Source organism: Ranitomeya variabilis, chromosome 3, assembly GCF_051348905.1.
Source record: "Ranitomeya variabilis isolate aRanVar5 chromosome 3, aRanVar5.hap1, whole genome shotgun sequence".
NCBI classification, from domain to species: domain Eukaryota; kingdom Metazoa; phylum Chordata; class Amphibia; order Anura; family Dendrobatidae; genus Ranitomeya; species Ranitomeya variabilis.
Genome location: NC_135234.1, coordinates 409673720 through 409694834, shown reverse-complemented (window position 1 = coordinate 409694834; position 21115 = coordinate 409673720). Strand labels below are relative to the sequence as shown.

Below are 21115 nucleotides of genomic sequence, written 5' to 3'. Positions count from 1 at the left end.
TTTAAAGCTCAAAAATTTGGACCTGTCCCTGAAGAACAGATCGGGGGTAGGAATTCTAGGCTCTAAAACAGGAGTCTGCACGATATAATTAGAAATACCCTGTACTCTAGCAGCAAGTTGATCCACCCGAGAAGCAAGTCCCTGAACATCCATGTCAACGCCTAACTCCTGAGCCACCCAGAAGTGAAGAGGGAAAAAAAAAAAACAGAGTACAGAAAAAAAATGGCTCAGCACTTTCTTTCCCTTCTTTTGAGATGCGGTTAACTCATTGTTGGCCAGTTGTACTGTTATGAACTGGTGGCCTAGGAGCAGCATGGACGAGCTCTGGAGTAGGTGGCCTCTATACTGACCGCAGACCCTGAACTTAACACATCAACTAGAAGTAGCCATGGGATGTTCCTGTCACTCCCTAGACACCTCGTCACAGCCGGAGGACTAATTACACCTAAAGAAAAAAACAGGAATACTATCTTGCCTCAGAGAAAATTCCAAAGGAAAGGCAGCCCCCCACAAATATTGACTGTGAGAGGAGAGGGAAATTACAAACGCAGACTGAAAACAGAATTTAGCAAAGGAGGCCACGCTACCTAGAAAGAAAAGACAGGAAAGAGTACTGTGCGGTCAGTATAAAAAATACTACAAAATCCACCACAGAGAATACAAAAATCTCCACACCTAACTAAAGGCATGGAGGGTAACTGTGACTCCAGAGCTTCCAACTTGGCTGAGTAAATCTTAACACAGACAAAGCTGGACAAGAAAAAACATAGCAATTCACAGAACTATTAAGTCCACCGCATGTGGACTGCAAAAACAGCCAGGACTTATCTTTGATGATTTGGACAATCCAGAAGGAGAAACCAAGCAGAGATGTGGATCCCTAGAAAACAATGGACAACTGGCACTCAATAAAGGAAGGAGCCAGACTAAATAGCCCCGTCCAAAGTGGAAGCAGCTGATGACTGTTGTGAAGGACAAACAGCAGCACTACCACTTATAACCACCGGAGGGAGCCTAAGAGCAGAACCCACAACAGAATTCACAACACTCAGCTCTATAGTTACATGTATCCATAACACCTTTATTTGCTGACTTATTTGTTATTTTCTTATTTAGGAAAGCGAGGGCTTTCCTTTCAATAGCATACATGTTATATCTTGATTTCAAATCACACCTACGCCTAAAATTTAATTTTTAACCAATTGTATATTTATTTGACTTCACAAAGTGACTGTTACGAGTACATGGTGTTTGTTCCTTCTGTTGTAGAGTTCCACATCAGCAGGGTGAGCAGAAGCTTTCAGAATATTTGATTGTGGATTATCCTGTTGTACCTGTACTGTATACCTTGTCAAAGATATATAAGAACATGGGGAACCCCCTATACTGTCTGGGAGGGATCATTTTTTAATAAAATGGCTATCTTGAATAAAGTTTTACATGACTTTGCTACAAATGCTCACTCATATTAGAGACACAAGTGGCTTTTTAAATAAAATCGAGATTATAAAAGTAACCGATCCACTATTTTAGCATCATTTGTCGTGGTCTCTTTGTATACATCAATTGAGCATGAAATGGCTCTCCAGGCTGTGTCTGATGTGCTATCAGGCTTGAGCATGGCATCCGATTGTGCACATGCTGTGCTGGCACTTCTCAAATTCATCCTAAGTAGGATGGATTTTTTCATCTTTCCATCCATATTTCCTGTTTGGGGATGATTACGTCTTGCAGTGTCGCAGTACTGCCATGAGGTCCAATGTGGCACCCACATACGCTGACATCTACAGGGTGGTATTCGAGAGCAAGTATGTACAGCTCCACCTTGTACCATGCTTGAGCCTGGTTGCGGTATATTGATGATATCTTTCTGGTATGGGATGGTAATCTTAATTAACTTTTTGCTTCTCAGAGTGAGTTCAACCATGTGTTTCCAAAGTTGAAGTTTACACTTAATCATTCTACTGTTCCTTGATACCCTGGTATATAAAGAGAATGGTATACTAAGCATGGATCTGTTTGTTAAACATACAGATAGAAATTGTCTGTTGTCTTTTGACAATAATCATCCACGGAGAATGGTTGGCTCTTTACCTTGTAGTCAATTGATTAGGATTAGATGGATAGTCTCAAGTGAGGAGAGAGTTGATGATGAGAGATTGGAAGAGATGTACCATAAATTTATATCTCGGAGATACCCAACTAATGAAGTTTGGGTATAAATAGAAGGCGCTTAGACTAATGTGAGGACCTGTTGGGGGGTACATGCCCTAAAAAAATCTACAAAATGATTTCCATTTGTTTCCACTTTTTCCCTGCCAGTGGACTCATATCTGGTTTAAATAGACATTGGCCCCTACTACATACGGGTCTTCCTTCGATTGCTGGTTTCCAATCTCGGCCTCTCCTTTAATCTATCTTTCAAATTTCTGCCTAGTCTGCATAATTAACCCCTTCATGACCTTGCCGTTTTTTGCAATTCTGACCAGTGTCCCTTTATGAGGTAATAACTCAGGAACGCTTCAACGGATCCTAGCGATTCTGAGATTGTTTTTTCGTGACATATTGGGCTTCATGTTAGTGGTAAATTTAGGTCGATAATTTCTGAGTTTATTTGTGAAAAAAACGGAAATTTGGCAAAAATTTTGAAAATTTCGCAATTTTCACATTTTGAATTTTTATTCTGTTAAACCAGAGAGTTATGTGACACAAAATAGTTAATAAATAACATTTCCCACATGTCTACTTTACATCAGCACAATTTTGGAAACAAATTTTTTTTTTGCTAGGAAGTTATAAGGGTTAAAATTTGACCAGTGATTTCTCATTTTTACAACAAAATTTACAAAACCATTTATTTTAGGGATCACCTCACATTTGAAGTCAGTTTGAGGGTTCTATATGGCTGAAAATACCCAAAAGTGACACCATTCTAAAACCTGCACCCCTCAAGGTGCTCAAAACCACATTCAAGAAGTTGATTAACCCTTCAGGTGTTTCACAGCAGCAGAAGCAACATGGAAGTAAAAAATGAACATTTAACTTTTTAGTCACAAAAATGATATTTTAGCAAAACATTTTTTATTTTCCCAAGGGTAAAAGGAGAAACTGGACCACGGACGTTGTTGTCCAATTTGTCCTGAGTACGCTGATACCTCATATGTGGGGGTAAACCACTGTTTGGGCGCACGGCAGGGCTCGGAAGGGAAGGAGCGCCATTTGACTTTTTCAATTAAAAATTGGCTCCAATCTTTAGCGGACACCATGTCGCGTTTGGAGAGCCCCCGTGTGCCTAAACATTGGAGCTCCCCCACAAGTGACCCCATTTTGGAAACTAGACCCCCCAAGGAACTTATCTAGAAGCATAGTGAGCACTTTAAACCCCCAGGTGCTTCACAAATTGATCCGTAAAAATGAAAAAGTACTTTTTTTTCACGAAAAAATTATTTTAGCCTCAATTTTTTCATTTTCACATGGGCAACAGGATAAAATGGATCCTAAATTTTGTTGGGCAATTTCTCCTGAGTACACCAATACCTCACATGTGGGGGTAAACCACTGTTTGGGCACATGGTAAGGCTCGGAAGGGAAGGAGCGCCATTTGACTTTTTGAATGAAAAATTATCTCCATCGTTAGCGGACACCATGTCGCGTTTGGAAAGCCCCTGTGTGCCTAAACATTGGAGCTCCTCCACAAGTGACCCCATTTTGGAAAGTAGACCCCCCAAGGAACTCATCTAGAGGCATAGTGAGCACTTTAAACCCCCAGGTGCTTCACAAATTGATCCGCAAAAATGAAAAAGTACTTTTTTTTTCACACAAAATTTCTTTTAGCCTCAATTCTTTCATTTTCACATGGGCAACAGGATAAAATGGATCCTAAAATTTGTTGGGCAATTTCTCCTGAGTATGCCGATACCTCATATGTGGGGGTAAACCACTGTTTGGGTGCACGGCAAGGCTCGGAAGGGGAGGCGTGCCATTTGACTTTTTGAATGGAAAATTAGCTCCAATCGTTAGCGGACACCATGTCGCGTTTGGAGAGCCCCTGTGTGCCTAAACATTGGAGCTCCCCTACAAGTGACCCCATTTTGGAAACTAGACCCCCCAAGGAACTTATCTAGATGCATAGTAAACACTTATAACCCCCAGGTGCTTCACAGAAGTTTATAACGCAGAGCCGTGAAAATAAAAAAATAATTTTTCTTTCCTCAAAAATGATTTTTAGCCCAGAATTTTTTATTTTCCCAAGGGTAATAGGAGAAATTGGACCCCAAATGTTGTTGTCCAGTTTGTCCTGAGTACGATGATACCCCATATGTGGGGGTAAACCACTGTTTGGGCGCACGGCAGGGCTCGGAAGGGAAGGCACGCCATTTGGCTTTTTGAATGGAAAATTAGCTCCAATCATTAGCGGACACCATGTCGCGTTTGGAGAGCCCCTGTGTGCCTAAACATTGGAGCTCCCGCACAAGTGGCCCCATTTTGGAAACTAGACCTCCCAAGGAACTAATCTAGATGTGTGGTGAGCACTTTGAACCCCCAAGTGCTTCACAGAAGTTTATAACGCAGAGCCATGAAAATAAAAAATAATTTTTCTTTTCTCAAAAATGATTTTTTAGCCCATAATTTTTTATTTTCCCAAGGTTAATAGGAGAAATTGGACCCCAAAAGTTGTTTTCCAGTTTCTCCTGAGTACGCTGATACCCCATATGTGGGGGTAAACCACTGTTTGGGTACATGCCGGGGCTCGGAAGGGAAGTAGTGACGTTTTGGAATGCAGACTTTGATGGAATGGTCTGCGGGCATCATGTTACGTTTGCAGAGCCCCTGATATGCCTAAACAGTAGAAACCCCCCACAAGTGACCCCATTTTGGAAACTAGACCCCCCAAGGAACTTATCTAGATGTGTGGTGAGCACGTTCAACCCCCAAGTGCTTCACAGAAGTTTACAACGCAGAGCCGTGAAAATAAAAAATCATTTTTCTTTCCTCAAAAAAGATGTTTTAGCAAGCAATTTTTTATTTTCACAAGGGTAACAGGAGAATTTGGACCCCAATATTTGTTGCCCAGTTTGTTGTGAGTACGCTGATACCCCATATGTGGGGGTAAACCACTGTTTGGGCACACGTCAGGGCTCGGAAGGGAAGTAGTGACATTTGAAATGCAGACTTTGATGGAATGGTCTGCGGGCGTCACATTGCATTTGCAGAGCCCCTGATGTGCCTAAACAGTAGAAACACCCCACAAGTGACCCCATTTTGGAAACTAGACCCCCGAAGGAACTTATCTAGATGTGTGGTGAGCACTTTCAACCCCCAAGTGCTTCACAGAAGTTTATAACGCAGAGCCGTGAAAATAAAAAATAATTGTTCTTTCCTCAAAAATTATGTTTTAGCAAGTAATTTTTTATTTTTGCAAGGGTAACAGGAGAAATTGGACCCCAACAGTTGTTGCCCAGTTTATCCTGAGTACGCTGGTACCCCAAATGTGGGGGTAAACCACTGTTTGGGCGCACGTCGGGGCTTGGAAGGGCGGGAGCACCATTTGACTTTTTGAACGCAAGATTGGCTGGAATCAATGGTGGCGCCATGTTGCGTTTGGAGACCCCTGATGTGCCTAAAACAGTGGAAACCCCTCAATTCTAACTTCAACACTTACCCCAACACACCCCTAATCCTAATCCCAACTGTAGCCATAACCCTAATCACAACCCTAACCCCAACACACCCCTAACCACAACCCTAACCGCAACACAACCGTAACCCTAATTCCAACCCTAATCCTAACCCTAATCCCAACCGTAACCCTAATCCCAACCCTAACCACAACTGTAACTCCAACACACCCCTAACCCTATCCGTAACCCTAACCACAAGCCTATTCTTAACCCTATTTCCAACCCTAGCCCTAATTCCAACCCTAACCCTAAGGGTATGTGCCCACGTTGCGGATTCGTGTGAGATTTTTCCGCACGATTTTTGAAAAATCTGCAGGTAAAAGGCACTGCGTTTTGCCTGCGGATTTACAGCAGATTTCCAGTGTTTTTTTGTGCGGATTTCACCTGCGGATTCCTATTGAGGAACAGGTGTAAACCGCTGCGGAATCCGCACAAAGAATTGACATGCTGCGGAAAATACAATGCAGCGTTTCTGCACGGAATTTTCCGCACCATGGGCACAGCAGATTTGGTTTTCCTTAGGTGTACATGGTACTGTAAACCTGATGGAAAACTGCTTCGAATTCGCAGCGGCCAATCCGCTGCGGATCCGCGGCCAATCCGCTGCCAATCTGCTGCAGATCCGCGGCCAATCCGCTGCAGATCCGCGGCCAATCCGCTGCGGATCCGCTGCCGATCCGCTGCGGATCCGCGGCCAATCCGCTGCAGATCCGCGGCCAATCCGCTGCGGATCCACTGCGGATCCGCGGCCGATCCGCTGCGGATCCGCGGCCGATCCGCTGCAGATCCGCGGCCGATCCGCTGCGGATCCGCGGCCGATCCGCTGCGGATCCGCTGCGATCCGCGGCCGATCCGCTGCGGATCCGCGGCCGATCCGCTCTGTGTGCACATGCCATAACCCTAACCCTACCCGTAACCCTACCCCTAACCCTACCCCTAGTTCTAACCCTAACCCTAGTGGTAAAAGAAAAAAAATATTTTCTTTATTTTATTATTGTCCCTACCTATGGGGGTGATAAAGGGGGGGGTTTATTTATTATTTTTTTATTTTGATCGCTGTGGTAGAACCTACCACAGCGATCAAAATGTACCTGTAACGAATCTGCCAGCCTGCAGATTCGGCGGGCGTACTGAGCATGCGCCCGCCATTTTCCAAGATGGCGGCGCCCAGCGAGGAGACGGCCGGACACCGGGAGGATCGGTAAGTATGAGGGGGTGGTGGGGGGGTGGATCGGAGCACAGGGGGGGGGATCGGAGGACGGGGGGAGCGGACAGGAGCACGGGGGAGCGGACAGGAGCACGGGGGAGCACCTGACAGAACGGACGACTGGGGAGGAGATCGGGGGCGGTGGGGGGGGCCAGTACATGATTTCCAGCCATGGCAGATGCTATTGCAGCATCGGCCATGGCTGGATTGCAATATTTCACCATTTTCATAGGTGAAATATTGCAAATTGCTCTGATTGGCTGTTGCACTTTCAACAGCCAATCAGAGCGATCGTAGCCACCCCCCCTAGGCTGAAGTACAACTCCCCCTCTCCCTGCAGATCGGGTAAAATAGGAATTAACCCTTTCACCCGATCTGCAGGGATGCGATCATTCCATGACGCCGCATAGGCGTCATGGGTCGGGAAGGGGTTAAATAGGACTCTGGTCCCTTTTTAAAATGTCTTTACAAACCACACTGTGTAATCCCACGTTTGGCGATTTTCCCTACTTGGGTTGTGCTTGTGGCAACGTGGTCAAAGAAGACTCCTTTTGTCATCACCTTATGGGAAATCGCTACTATCTCAGAGAAAGATGCACATGTTCGTCCAGTTTTGTGGTGTATGTGGTCTCCTGTTCATGTGGCATGTTCTACGTGGAGGAGACCAATATGGAGATTCGGGCTCGTATCTCCAAACACAAAAGTACCATCATTACAGGTCATGCTGAGTTACCTGTTCCCAAACATTTTTTTGAGAACGGACATTCAGTGAACCAACTTAGATTTAGAGGAATTGATAGTGTCCTGATTCTAAGGAGAGAGGATGACAGACGTAAACATTTGAGAAGAAAGAAACTGAAATGGATCTTTGAACTAGAGTTTAAAACCTTAGAGGCTTGAATATTGAGTTTAATTTATAAAGTTATCTGCCCTGAACCTCTTGGGATTGTCATCAATATTTATTTTAGTGTTTGTTTGTTTTTTCATTTTCTTCATTACTTACATGTGGCTTTTTCTTCTGTGGGGAGTTGACGTTTATGAAGGAGTGGGAAGAAAGGTAGACATTGTTGTTTGCGATAACATCTGCTGCATGATGATACCATTTAACACATGGTTTGTTGGTCTGGTTTCCTTCTCCCACCTGTTTTCTCCTTTCCCTCCCACATTGTATATATTAACATACTGATGTTCATGAAACTGCATGATGCCATTGTTTTCCATGGCAATATGGTCTTAACTAGGATTGGCTGACCTCAGTAAAAATTGTGTTATGCCCTGACCTCATCTCTGCTGCACTCGTGACCGTTGCTGTGGAGATGCTGGGAAGCTTTGTGCACTGCCAGCTCGTGTGCGCCAAGCTTGAGCCTCAGCTGGACTGCAGTTACATGAACACTTCCCTGGTGTTGCGTGGTGGCGCAATTGGATATTGCCTGCACATGAGCTTTGAGCCACGACTTCCCGGACACACTGGCTTCCTGTTGCCTGGGCGATTGAATGCTCTCTGGTGATTGCTGAACACTGTACACATCTTCCGTTTAGTTCCTATTGGTCAGCTTTGGTGAGACTGTTGAATAACTCATTCATAAAAAGTGCATATTCTTGACCCTTTAATGTGATTTGCCCCCGGTAATCTGCACAACGTTGCTTTTTTGAATAACTCATTCATATAAACATTGCCTTTATACTTTTGGTGGATCAGTACACTTGATTTATGCAAACAATGTTGGAAACTCTATAAATGGAGCGTAATTTTCACCAGTTATAATCGTTAATATGTTACTGGTCTTAGCTAATGTTTATGATTGTATTGTTGATGGATAATATTTGTAAATGTTATATTTTATGGATGTGTGCTTGGTCTCTAGTGATAGTGTGATTTACAAGCAAACACCTATGTAAGCCCACCATGTCTTTTATTGTTTGTACTTGAGAAGACCTGTAATGGGTCAAAATGTTGTGTTATTTATGGCAGAATAAGCTTCATCTCTTTCAATTGAACACCCTGGATAGGACACTGTCTAAATATTTTCTGATTTACGTGTTGGAAGGTATCGGGAGATTACTTCGGAGATATACAGAGGAGACTGATTATGAACTGCTTGTTGGGTCAATGTTAGTAGTTTGAACTGGATACGTTGGAGAGTTTGGAGCCAATGAAGGGATTTGCAGAGAGAAGTGGAGGAGATGGACTGGAGAGGTTCAAGACTGCCACAGAGAAAGATATTGCAGTAGTCGAGACAGGATATGATGAGGGCATGCACTCACATTTTAGTTGATAAAGGGTTGAGGAAAGGATGGATTCAAGAAATATTTTTGAGTTGAGATGGGAAGAGCTCGGTTTGAAGGACAGGACAGAGTTGAAGGTTACTCTGAGGCAGTGGACTTGCGGTACAGGGGAAAGTGTGATGTTCCTTATATACTCGAGTATAAGCCAACCCGAGTATAAGCCAAGGCACCTAATTTTGCCACGGAAGACTAGGTAAGCTTATTGACTTGAGTATAAGCCAGGTAAGCATTGCCCCCTCAGCTGTCCTGATATTCGTGGCTCCCCCCCATTGCTGTCCTGGTGTGCGTGGCTTCCCCCATTGCTGCACTGGTATGCGTGGCTCCCCCCCCCTCCATAGCTGTCCTGGTATTCGTTGTTCCCCTCCGTATATGCGTGGCACCCCCCCGTAGCTGTCCTGGTATGCGTGGCTCGCCCTGTTGCTGTCCTGGTATGCGTGGCTCCCCCCGTAGCTGTCCTGGTATGTGTGTGTGTGTGTGTGTGTCCCCCCCCCCCCCCGTAGCTGTCCTGGCATGCATGGCTCCCCCCGTAGCTGTCCTGGAATGCGTGGCTTTCCCCCTGTAGATGTCCTGGTATGTGTGGCTCCCCCCGTAGCTGTCCTGGCATGCGTATCTCCCTCTGTAGCTGTCCTGGTATGCATGGCTCCCCCCTCCCGTACTTGCATGCATGCTTCCTATTCCCAAAAAAAAAAACATCCTACTCACCCTGCAGCATGCCCTCGCAGCATCTCGTTCCGGCACCAGCAGCTCTTCCTGTGTTGAGTGATAACGTGGCACCGCACATTAAGGTAATGAATATTTCCTCCACGCCTATGGGAATGGAGACGCGTGCATATTCATTACCACGTGACCGCTCAGCACAGGAAGAGCTGCTGGAAGCTGGAACCAACACGATGCTGCGAGGCGCCGGAACCAACGAGATGCAGCAAGGGCACGCTGGAGGGTGAGTAGGATGTCTTCTGGAAGCCGGCGGCTGCGGGTGTCACTGTGCGCGCTATAAGAGAAATTAATATTCATTTCTCCTTAGCAGCGGCACAGGCTTTAGCCACAGCCGCCGGCTCCTGCCTCTGTGACCCGCTGCTCCTCCGCTCCCCCTCACCTGCCGGCTTTCTTGGACAATTGACTTGTGTATAAGCCAAGGGGGGGCGTTTTCATCATAAAAACTGTGCTGAAAAACTCTGCTTATACACGAGTATATACGGTAATTTATTGTGATAGATCCATTAGGGGAGTTGGGTGAGATGGAGGAAGGATGAGAAGTTCAGTTTTGTCCACATTGCGCCTTAGGAAGCGTGATGAGAAGGAGGATATGGCTGATAGACGCTGTGCTAAGAGGTTAATGGAGGGAAAAGGGAGTGAGGAAATATATATATATATATATATATACATATATACATATATATACACTGTTTTTTTTCAATATTTTTAAAATCAGTTTTGTTTTTTACTTTTTTTTAAGGGGGCTTGAACCTGCAAACTATAATCACTTACCGGTACACTATACACTGCAAGACAGTATTGTAGAAAAAAAACAATTGCAATAGCTAAGGTCTAATATTCCAAAAAGCAAAACCAAAAGACTAACATGAGACCTAAAAAGTATAAATTTTAATATAGTAATTAAAACCAAATAACGATAATATCATATAGACCAACAGTAGAGAGCCTGCGGGGTAAAGGGTCTCTGGTAAATATTGAAATGGCAGAAAAACAATTTTTATTCAGATATAAATGTACAGGAAAGGGCTAGGGAAGATAGACGTGCCTATCCCTAAGAAAATGCCCTTCCTGGCAGCGGAGGTTGGCACCCTGGGATACGATGTGGCGCCCCCGCTCAACGTGGACTGACCCTGAAATCCCTAGCAGGAATCCCTACCAAAAAGCCACCACCAAAAAAACAAATATTTACACCACAAAAAGAAAGAAAAAGTGTGATATATACAATACCAGTGCTGCTAAATACTGGCTGTTAGTGCACAGATAGCACAATTAGGCTGATATACAATTAACTCTGGCGTGTAGCGTGTGCTAAAGACAAATAAAGATGAAAGATTGAAAATGATGTTTTTTGGGGGTATTTTTACACAACAAGATATCTCATTGTCTGTAGTGATAATACCCAATATATCCCAAGTATATTCACTTTAATATTCAGGGAAAAAAAAAAAGGGTTCTTTTTCTCTTCTATATGGTATTACCCTAAGAGAACCAGGTCTGCCGTGCTGTATACTTGAATAGATGCAGACATGGGTAAGTAGATTTTTCCAGACCGTGTGCAGCGCTCACATCGCCCGCTGCTTTCTGCCTATGACCGGCATCCCCCTGATGAGCCCCTCTGGACCTCCTTATGGGGCGAAACGCGTCGGGCTGAGACATCTGTCTCCTTGAGATAAGTGCATCATATGTATACACCTGTGCTGCTGGGCTGGCGCTTGTCTATTGTGCCATATGATTATGATGTTGGCTATTAGGCACATCGTGAACAATTGATTACTGACATATTATTGTGTAGAGTGTATATCGGCCCTGGCTGAGAGGCTATGTGCCCTGATTTGACATTTTTTGGTAAGGGCGCCTCTATATGTAGGAAACATTGTTTTTCTGGCAAGATGCCATTGGGTCTCTGATTAGGCTAGTATTGGGACACATCCTTTTCTTTCTCTCTGGCGTGTATGTCATTATATTCATCTGAATCTACTTACCCATGTCTGCATCTATTCAAGTATACAGCACGGCAGACCTGGTTTACATTGAGATATTGTACTATGAGGTGTACCCTAACGAGCATAATTTCTTTTGGTGATGCCTTTGACATTTTTGGCAAACAATACCAATACTTCATTCTGTTTTAGTGATACTAGCCATATTGTTCTCTTAGGGTAATACCATATAGAAGAGACAAAGAACCCTTTTTTTTTTTTTCCCTGAATATTAAAGTGAATATACTTGGGATATATTGGGTATTATCACTACAGACAATGAGATATCTTGTTGTGTAAAAATACCCCCAAAAAACATCATTTTCAATCTTTCATCTTTATTTGTCTTTAGCACACGCTACACACCAGAGTTAATTGCATATCAGCCTAATTGTGCGATCTTTGCACTAACAGCCAGTATTTAGCAGCACTGGTATTGTATATATCACACTTTTTCTTTTTCTCTCTTTTTGTGGTGTAAATATTTGTTTTTTTGGTGGTGGCTTTTTGGTAGGGATTCCTGCTAGGGATTTCAGGGTCAGTCCACGTTGAGCGGGGGCGCCACATCGTATCCCAGGGTGCCAACCTCCGCTGCCAGGAAGGGCATTTTCTTAGGGATAGGCACGTCTATCTACCCTAGCCCTTTCCTGTACATTTATATCTGAATAAAAATTGTTTTTCTGGCATTTCAATATTTACCAGAGACCCTTTACCCCGCAGGCTCTCTACTGTTGGTCTATATGATATTATCGTTATTTGGTTTTAATTACTATATTAAAATTTATACTTTTTAGGTCTCATGTTAGTCTTTTGGTTTTGCTTTTAAGACCGTATTGTACTATAAGGTAAAAATCACGATCTCCTATGACAGACGGCCACTGGCTGCTCTTAACAAGAGTACTGTAATGGCGGGCACAGGGGTCTTTAGAAGACCCAAAGCTGCCATAGGAACCGATTGGGCCTCACAATCGCATTGAGGGGCATTTGGAGTGTGAAACCGTGCACCCACCTAGTCTGCACACGTTACATGCCGCTGTAAAAAATTGACAGTGACAATTAAGAGGTTAACTGTAGCGCATTGTGCTAATGTTCACCCACTGCTTTTAGAGGCAGAAGCTGACTAAATAACTTGGGCAGTGTTTGATGGCAATGATGCAATCTCAGTCCCTGGGCTTGCATCAACAATAGTTTTAATCTTCATTTGTGTATTTGGAGCAGGGCTGTAGCAAGAGGAAGAAAAACCTTGTCTTCAGCTGAGTGAGCAGAACGGGCTATGATTTTCTTTCTCCGTGCTGTGACTTAATCTGCTCATCTGACAGTTGAGACACTTGTCTGGAGCTGTGATTCTACAGTTAGTAACCCACCATGACATGTGACTAGGTCAGGTTGCAGATTAAAACCTCTGTAAGGTTTAACGGGAAAGTAAACAGTATAAAAAATAATAAATAATAATAAAAGATATCAATACTTTTTATTTGTAGGTGTGTGATCGTGTACCTGCCAACATTTATTTTGTTGAAAAGAAAAAGATGGCTCAGAGGTGAGAAGATGCTATTTATTTCTTACTATTTTGTAGAATATTTTGTTAGAATATTTTGTGTAATATATTCTACCATGCTAGCCAGCAGTTTAGGGGCAGGGAACCTTTTTTTTTTTTTTTTTCAGCCAAGGGCAACTTGTTTTCTATGCCATCATTTGCGGGCCAAACAAAATTATCAAATTACAAATGATCCAGCTATATTTGGTCAAACATTTAAATTAAAAGGAACCTGTCGCCAGGTTTTCCCAATATAACCTTTTAATTTAAACCACCTTTTAATATCTCATTTACAGTATTCTAGGCAAAATTTCTGGAAAAACATCACGATACAGCGTTTTACCATGAAAGTAAGGCATTTAAATAGAAGCATGCAATGCTGATTAGAGATGAGTGAATTTGATCGGGTCCCTGCTTATTAAGCTATAACGCTTACCGAATAAGTTGCAGAGGGAACTCGGATACATGCAGCGCGCCGGCTGACAAGCTGTCTGGTGTTGCAGCTGCATGTGTTGCTGTGTGACAGTCAACACATGCATGGAAAGTCTGTTTGTTGGGCTCTCCATGCATGTGTCATGACTGTGACACAGCCGCAACACGTGCAGCTGCGGAGCCGAACAGCTGATCAGCCGGAGCGATCCAGGTATCCGGGTTTCCTCTGCAGCTTATTCAGTAAGCGCTATATCTTGTAATATATTTGGGGTACACAGTTACGATCCTCTACACGGCGACTCAGCACATCCCATCAGCATATCCCATAGGTTTTCTATGGGATTCAGGTCTGGAGAAAGTGCAGGCCACTCACAACCCCTTCACACCCTTTTGGATTTTCTTTTTTTTTGCGTTTTTGTTTTTTGCTCCCCTTCTTCCTAGATCCATAATTTTCTTATTTTTCTGTCAACATGGCTGTGTCAGGGCTTGTTTTTTGCGGAATGCGTTGTACTTTTGAACGACACCATTGATTTTATTGGGTACTGGAAATTGGAGGGGAAAAAATCCAAGTGTGATGAACTTGCAAAAACAAAAGTGCAATTTCACAATTGTTTTTTGTTTGTTTTTTATCACTGAATTCACTGAATACTAAAACTGACCTGCCATTATAATTTTTCAGGTCATTATGAGTTTGCAGATACCAGACATGTGTAGGTTCTTTTTTATTTATGTGGCAAAGAAAAAATCCAAAGTTTGTAAAAAAAAAATAAAAAATAAAAAAAAAGTGCAATTTTTTTGGGGTCCGGATGAGGGCTTATTTCTTTGTGTGCTGAGCTGACTGTTTTTATTATTCCAATTTCTGGGGGGATATGATGTTTTGATCGCCTGTTATTGCATTTTGTTGCAATGTTTTGGCCACCAAAAAAACATAATTCTGCCATTTTGATTTTTTCCGATTGGATTAATTCTTTTCATATTTTAATAGATCGATAGCAAATATGTGTATTTTTGGTTTGTTTTACTGCCGCTCCATTGACCTCCGGTGTGCGCTCCGATAAGGTGCTCTCCCCACTTCCTCCCTGCATAGTCCTCGCCATGTACACATGGTTCCTAGTGATGACTGTGCAGGGAGGAAGTGGGGAGAGCATATTATCGGCGCGCACATCAGAGGTCACAGTGACTCGCCTGCGCAGAAGGTTCCTGAATGCAGCGCCCACAGAAGTGAGGATGAGGTATGTATTTCTGAGGGAGTGCAGGCGCAGGATTCTGGAGCCGTAACTGATGCTGATTTGGGGGGGTGAAGTATTACAATGAAGACAGGAGGCAGGGATTTCTTCCAGGCACCGTACTCCCCGGAGCCTGGATGAAATCATTAGCCTAAAGAAAGGATATAACATTTCTCACCAATAAGACCAGTAATATGAGGCAGACAGGTAGGACTAGTGTAACATTTCTATTACCTGTCTGCCCAGATTAATATGTTAGCTACGTCCCGGGGGGGGGGGGTGACAGATTACCTTCTGAATAGTCCAATAAATTAGATGAGCGAAGTGAAGCAGAACTGTATATATGATGAAGGGAGAAAACAATAGTACTGTATTTTCGGACTATAAGACGCACCTAGATTTTAGAGAAGGAAAATATATATATATATATATATGTCCCCAATCCAGGTATAAATGACCCCCAACCCTATCCTGGTATGCATGGGCTCCCCTTCATCCCCATACTGGTATCTACGGCCCTCATGAGAAAGACATAGAAAAATACTTAAACCATTCACTTATCTTCCCTGTGCTCTCTTTCAGCATCCTATTCTGATGTCAGCAGCTGATTTCAGCTTGCAAGCAACGCATTTAGGTGACGTCATGCCCTGCTTACAAGCAGAGAACAGCTGCTGGAATATTCACTGCTTCCCACTCTCAGGATTATAGGAGTGGAGAGTAGTGAATATTAATTTCACTTTAATAGCGGGCACAGTAGCCACCTGCTTCCTGCAGCTGCTCGGCGATCACGTAAGCCCGCTTCTAAAGGGAATGAACATGCTTTCCACCCCCATAGGCGTGGGGAGCAGTTAATGTGCATTCTCTTTAATAGCGGGCACACGTGATCGCCTGGCCACTGCAAGAAGCTAATAGCGGGCACAGCAGCCTCTCTATGTGTGGGGAGCCGGGAATATTCTTTCTTTTTAGTATCGGAAACACGTGATCATCCACCACTGCCGGAAGCTGGCGGCTGAGGGGTCATGAGTGCCTGCTATTAAAGAAACGAATATTCACCACTCCCCATGGCCATAGTCCCTCCCACATCTCGGTGCCGGTTTCAGTGCATAAAGGTGGGAGGGATTATGGCGTGGAGAGAAGTGAATAACGGTAATTAGTCTTACCGATAATTGTATTTCCAGGAATCCATCCTGACAGCACCATGGAGGACGTCCTTCTCATCCGTAGTGGGACAGGAAACCACAAGAGTTCAAAAGGACCCTCCCCCTTCCACCCTTCAGTGATGTTTCAAAGTAACACGTCTGGATGGCTGCAAACAGAAAAAATTTATTTTGAACATAACAAGTTTAGTACAAATGTTACTTCACATAAGTATAATACATATTAGGGAGGGAACTATCCGTGCTGTCAGGATGGATTCCTGGAAATACAATTATCGATAAGACTAATTACCGTTTTCCAGGTCACCACCTGACAGCACCATGGAGAAGTACCAAAGGAAACTTCCTGTACTAGGGTGGGACTACCGCTTGAAGCACCTTCCTGCCAAATGCTAATTGGGAAGAAACTACGTCTAATTTGTAGTGTTTTGAAAAGGTGCTAATATTAGACCAAGATGCTGCTCTGCAAATTTGATCAATTGAAGCCCCCCCTTTTTCTGCCCAGGAAGCGGACATAGCCCTAGACGAGTGAGCTTTTAGGACCTCCGGGGGATTCTTTCCCTGCGCCTGATAGGCTACACTAATAGCGGATCGAATCCATCTGGCTATGGTGGATTTTGAGGCTTTCTTCCCTTTATTAGGACCCCCATAAAGGATGAAGAGATTACTATCTTGCCTCCAGGCCCTAGTCATATCTAGATATTTAAGTACTGTTTCCCTGACGTCTAGGTTATGGAAAAAAGCCTCTTTCTGGTTCCTAGGAAACTGGCAAAAAGATGGAAGTACAACCTCCTGATTTATATTGGAAAGTGAGGCAACCTTGGGAAGGAACCCTGGGTCAAGTCTTAAAACCAACCTATCGTCGAATACCTGTAGATAAGGATTCTGGATGGATAGGGCTTGGAGCTCCCCTAATCTTTTGGCCGATGTAACGGCTACCAAAAAAACTTTTAAGGGAAAGATTAGCAATATTTATATCCTTCTTAATATCAAAGGGCTCCCTACATAACTCATTAAGGACTAAGTTAAGGTCCCAAGGAGGGACAGTGTTCCTGATTAGGGGTCTTAGCCTCGTAACCGCTTTGGAAAACCGAGCGATCCAAGGATGAGCGGCCAGGGAAGTATCATAAAACGCACTGAGGGCTGATATCTGGACTCTTAAAGTACTTGGTTTAAGCCCTTTCCTGAATCCCTGCTGTAAGAAGTCAAGAATTTTAGGTATGTTAGGGCAATCAACATCGATTGTTGTATCTCCACAAAAGCTGCAGAATTTTTTCCAGATCTTAAGGTAAATTGTTGAAGTCACTGGTTTTCTACTTGCTAGTAGGATGGAAATTACTCCTTCTGATAGGCCTCTTGTTCTTAGGATCTGCCGCTCAGGATCCATGCAGCTAACTGCAGATTCCCTGGGTTCTGATGAAGAACCGGACCTTGAGACAGTAAATCCTTTAACTCCGGGAGATGGTAAGGATTGTCTGCTGCTAGTTTTCTTAGGAGAGGGCACCAACTTCTTCCGGGCCAGAAGGGAACCACCAAGATCACTCGAGCTCTGTCTTCGAATATTTTTCTGAGGACCCTCGGCACTAAAGCTAGAGGGGGAAAGGCATACAGCAGACCTTTGCTCCATGACTGGGAGAGGGCATCTACCCCTGTCGGGTTCTCCTGAGGGTTCAGAGAATAGAACGCTGTTACTTTTGCATTCCTTCTGGTTGCAAAAAGATCCACTTCCGGGGTTCCCCAGCATCGACACAGGGTATCGAAGATCTTTCTGTTTAATTCCCACTCTGTGGGTGACAATTCCTCTCTGCTCAGAAAGTCCGCAATCTGGTTTTTTGAGCCTTCTAAGTGAACCGCTGAAATCGAAAGTACCGATCTTTCTGCCCAGGTGAAAATCTGATCGGCCAGATGTTGTAGCTTCTGATGCCTTGGACCTCCCTGATGACCGTCGTCATGTTGTCCGAAAAGATCTTCAGGTGTTTGTTTTTTAGCAGGAACCGGGCTGAACACAAAACCTTCCAAACCACATGCAGCTCTCTGTGGTTTGAGGAATTGCTGCCGTCTTCCAGATTCCATTGTCCCTGGAAGAATCTTCCGAGTACCTGGCCACCCCAGCCCTGCTGACTCGCGTCCGTTGTTACCGTGACTGCCGGAGTCTGGATCCAAGGGACACCCATGCGAAGGTTTTCTGACACCGTCCACCATCGTAGGGATTGTCTGACCCGATGAGACAGAAGAAACTCCCTGTCCAACGAAGACTGTCTTCTGTCCCATGATGTTAGAACCTCCCTTTGCAACTGACGGGAGTGGAATTGACTCCAGCTGACACATGGGATACAAGCTGTCATGATGCCTAAGATCTTCATCGCGTCTCTTATTGTCACTCGATTCCTTGCAAACTGTCGAACTTTCTTTATCAGATCGGATCGTCTTTTGTCCGGAAGGAATGATTTTCTGATCTTCGAATCCAGCACTACACCTAAGAACTGTCTTCTTGATCTTGGAGTTAGGTGTGACTTTCCCCAGTTCAACACCCATCCTAATTTCTGCAGTGTGGAGATCACCAATTGAGAATCGACCTTGAGTTGCCCTACAGAGTCTGCTACCAACAGGAAATCGTCGAGATATGGTATTATCGTGATATCTCGTTTCCTGAGATAAGACACGATCTCTATGATGAGTTTTGTGAAAACTCTTGGAGCCGACGCCAATCCAAATGGAAGGCAACGAAACTGATAATGGAAGACTTCTCCTTCCTTCTCTACTGCAAATCTCAGGTATCTCTGATGATGTGGAAATATTGGCACGTGGTAATATGCACTTTTTAAGTCTAAAGTGCACATTACCACGTCTTTTCCTAGAAGGGGAATTGTGGAGCGGATGGATTCCATCTTGAACCTTTTGTATTGTAGCCATCTGTTTAGAGGCTTGAGATTTATAATGGTTCGGGATTCTCCTGAAGATTTTTTTATAGAAAAGAGACCCGAGTAGTGACCTGTTCTTATCGGGTGAGGAGGAACAGGAGATATCGCCCCCATCCGGAGGAGATCCTAAACGTCCGACCACATTGGAGAGACTGAAGAGAGACGGGCGTTGGATACAAAATATCTTTCTGGGGGAAGGGAGTTGAATTCTATCCTGTACCCCTGAGATATAACCTGAAGGACCCATGGACTTGTGGTAATTTTCTCCCACTCCTCTAGGTAGTTTAGCAACCGTCCCCCTATCCTGGTGGCGTCATTTTCTCCGGAACTCTGACCTAGGGTTCGAGGGACCAGGATCTCTATTTCGGTTCCTATTTTCTCCCCCTTTCTGGTAGCTCCATCTCCCTTGCTTACCCTTACCCCTATAGTCTGATCTTTGACTGTAATAGGGCCTACGAAAGGGCTGGAATTTTTTCTTTTTCTCCTCTGGAAACCCCTTCTTTTCATCAGAAGCTTTTTCCAGAATGTCATCTAATATAGGTCCAAAGACCCTGCCCCCCGAAAAGGGAATGGAACATAATTTGTTCTTTGAATGGACATCCCCCGACCAACTTTTTAACCATATAGCCCTTCGGGCAGCATTTGATAATGATTGGCCTCTAGCCGCGAATCTCACAGATTCTGCCGTAGCATCTGCGAGAAACACCGTTGCTAGTTTTAACAAAGGGATAGCTTTTACAATAGATTCCCTAGAGGCTTTTGCTGACAATTGGTCTTTCAAGTCGTCCACCCATAGATGCATTGCTCTCGCCACAGATGTTGCCGCTATATTTGTGCGGATCACTGCGGCCGAACTCTCCCACGCTCTTTTAAGGAGACCATCTGCCTTCCTGTCCATAGGCTCCTTCAAGTTCGAGGAGTCTTCAAATGGTATAGCAGTTCTCTTTGACACTTTTGCTAGTGGGATGTCAATTTTCGGTATATCTTCCCAATCTTTGACCTCCTCATGGTCAAAAGGGAGACGTAGCCTAAAATCTCTTGGAATGGAGATCCTCTTCTCTGCCTCTTCCCACTCTTCTAAAATCATTGAACTGCGGGAAGAGGTGATGAAGAGGTTAATGGCTGCTAACTGAGACCAGGTTAGAGACTAGCCGGCTCGGACTCACCGAATGTGGGCATTAACCGGGAAGACCTTTGATGTTTGTGAACGTAGGCCCCCGAACATCTCATCCTGGACAGACTGGGAGGTTGAAGGCTCCTCGACCTGCATAGTCTGTCTCACCGCTCCCAGAAGCTCTTCTATATCGTTAGAAGAGAACAAGTATTTCTTTCCCCTCTGAGGAGGGTCTCTGCACACTTCCTCTTCCTCCATCTCAGAGTCTAAGGAACTGTCTTCAGATGACAGGTCAGACTCTCTCTGTCTCTTTCTGGACCTGGGAAGATCCTGGCAATCAGACTGGGTCGACAGGGGAGTAGAAAGGTTAGATATTGAAGCCTGCACTTCTTCTCTAACCATGGCCCTCATACTTGTTATTAGAGAGGCCTGCTCCTCCCCCACAATACGGGCAGTGCAGAGCTCACAGAGCGGTTTCTGCCAGGAGATGCCAAGCTTGGAGGCACATAAAGGACATTTCCTATTCCTTTTCTTCTCTCCCGATGAAGAACGCCCCTAAAATAAATAATATCGCTAAAGGGATATTCTACAGGGGCCGAAATAAACCACCTCACGAGGTGACTCACATGTGTTTGGGACCCCGGCCCCTCTGCGATGACCGCAGCCACAGGATTTGGATCCTCCATAGCAGACGCCGTCACCGCCGCTGCGCGTTTACCTACCTTTTATACCTTTAGTCCCCACTCCTCACCAGGAGCAAAGAGGACGCCGCCATTGTTCCCGGCCGTGACCCGGAAGTGACGCACGGCGCGGTGAACCGGAAGTTACTGGCCGCCATGTTTCGGCGCCCCGCCAGTG

At 44.5% G+C, this 21115-nt stretch overlaps 1 protein-coding gene across 1 annotated transcript in view; it reads left to right on the top strand.

Moving 5' to 3' along the window:
* The window catches only part of LOC143817705 (schlafen family member 9-like), a 103943-nt gene that overhangs the window by 38598 nt on the left and 44230 nt on the right, over window positions 1-21115 (top strand). Inside the window, exon 2 of the mRNA XM_077299191.1 lies at window positions 13352-13410. Within this exon, the coding sequence (XP_077155306.1) occupies window positions 13400-13410 (11 nt within the window). The 5' untranslated portion in view covers window positions 13352-13399. The remainder of the gene's footprint in view (window positions 1-13351; window positions 13411-21115) is intronic.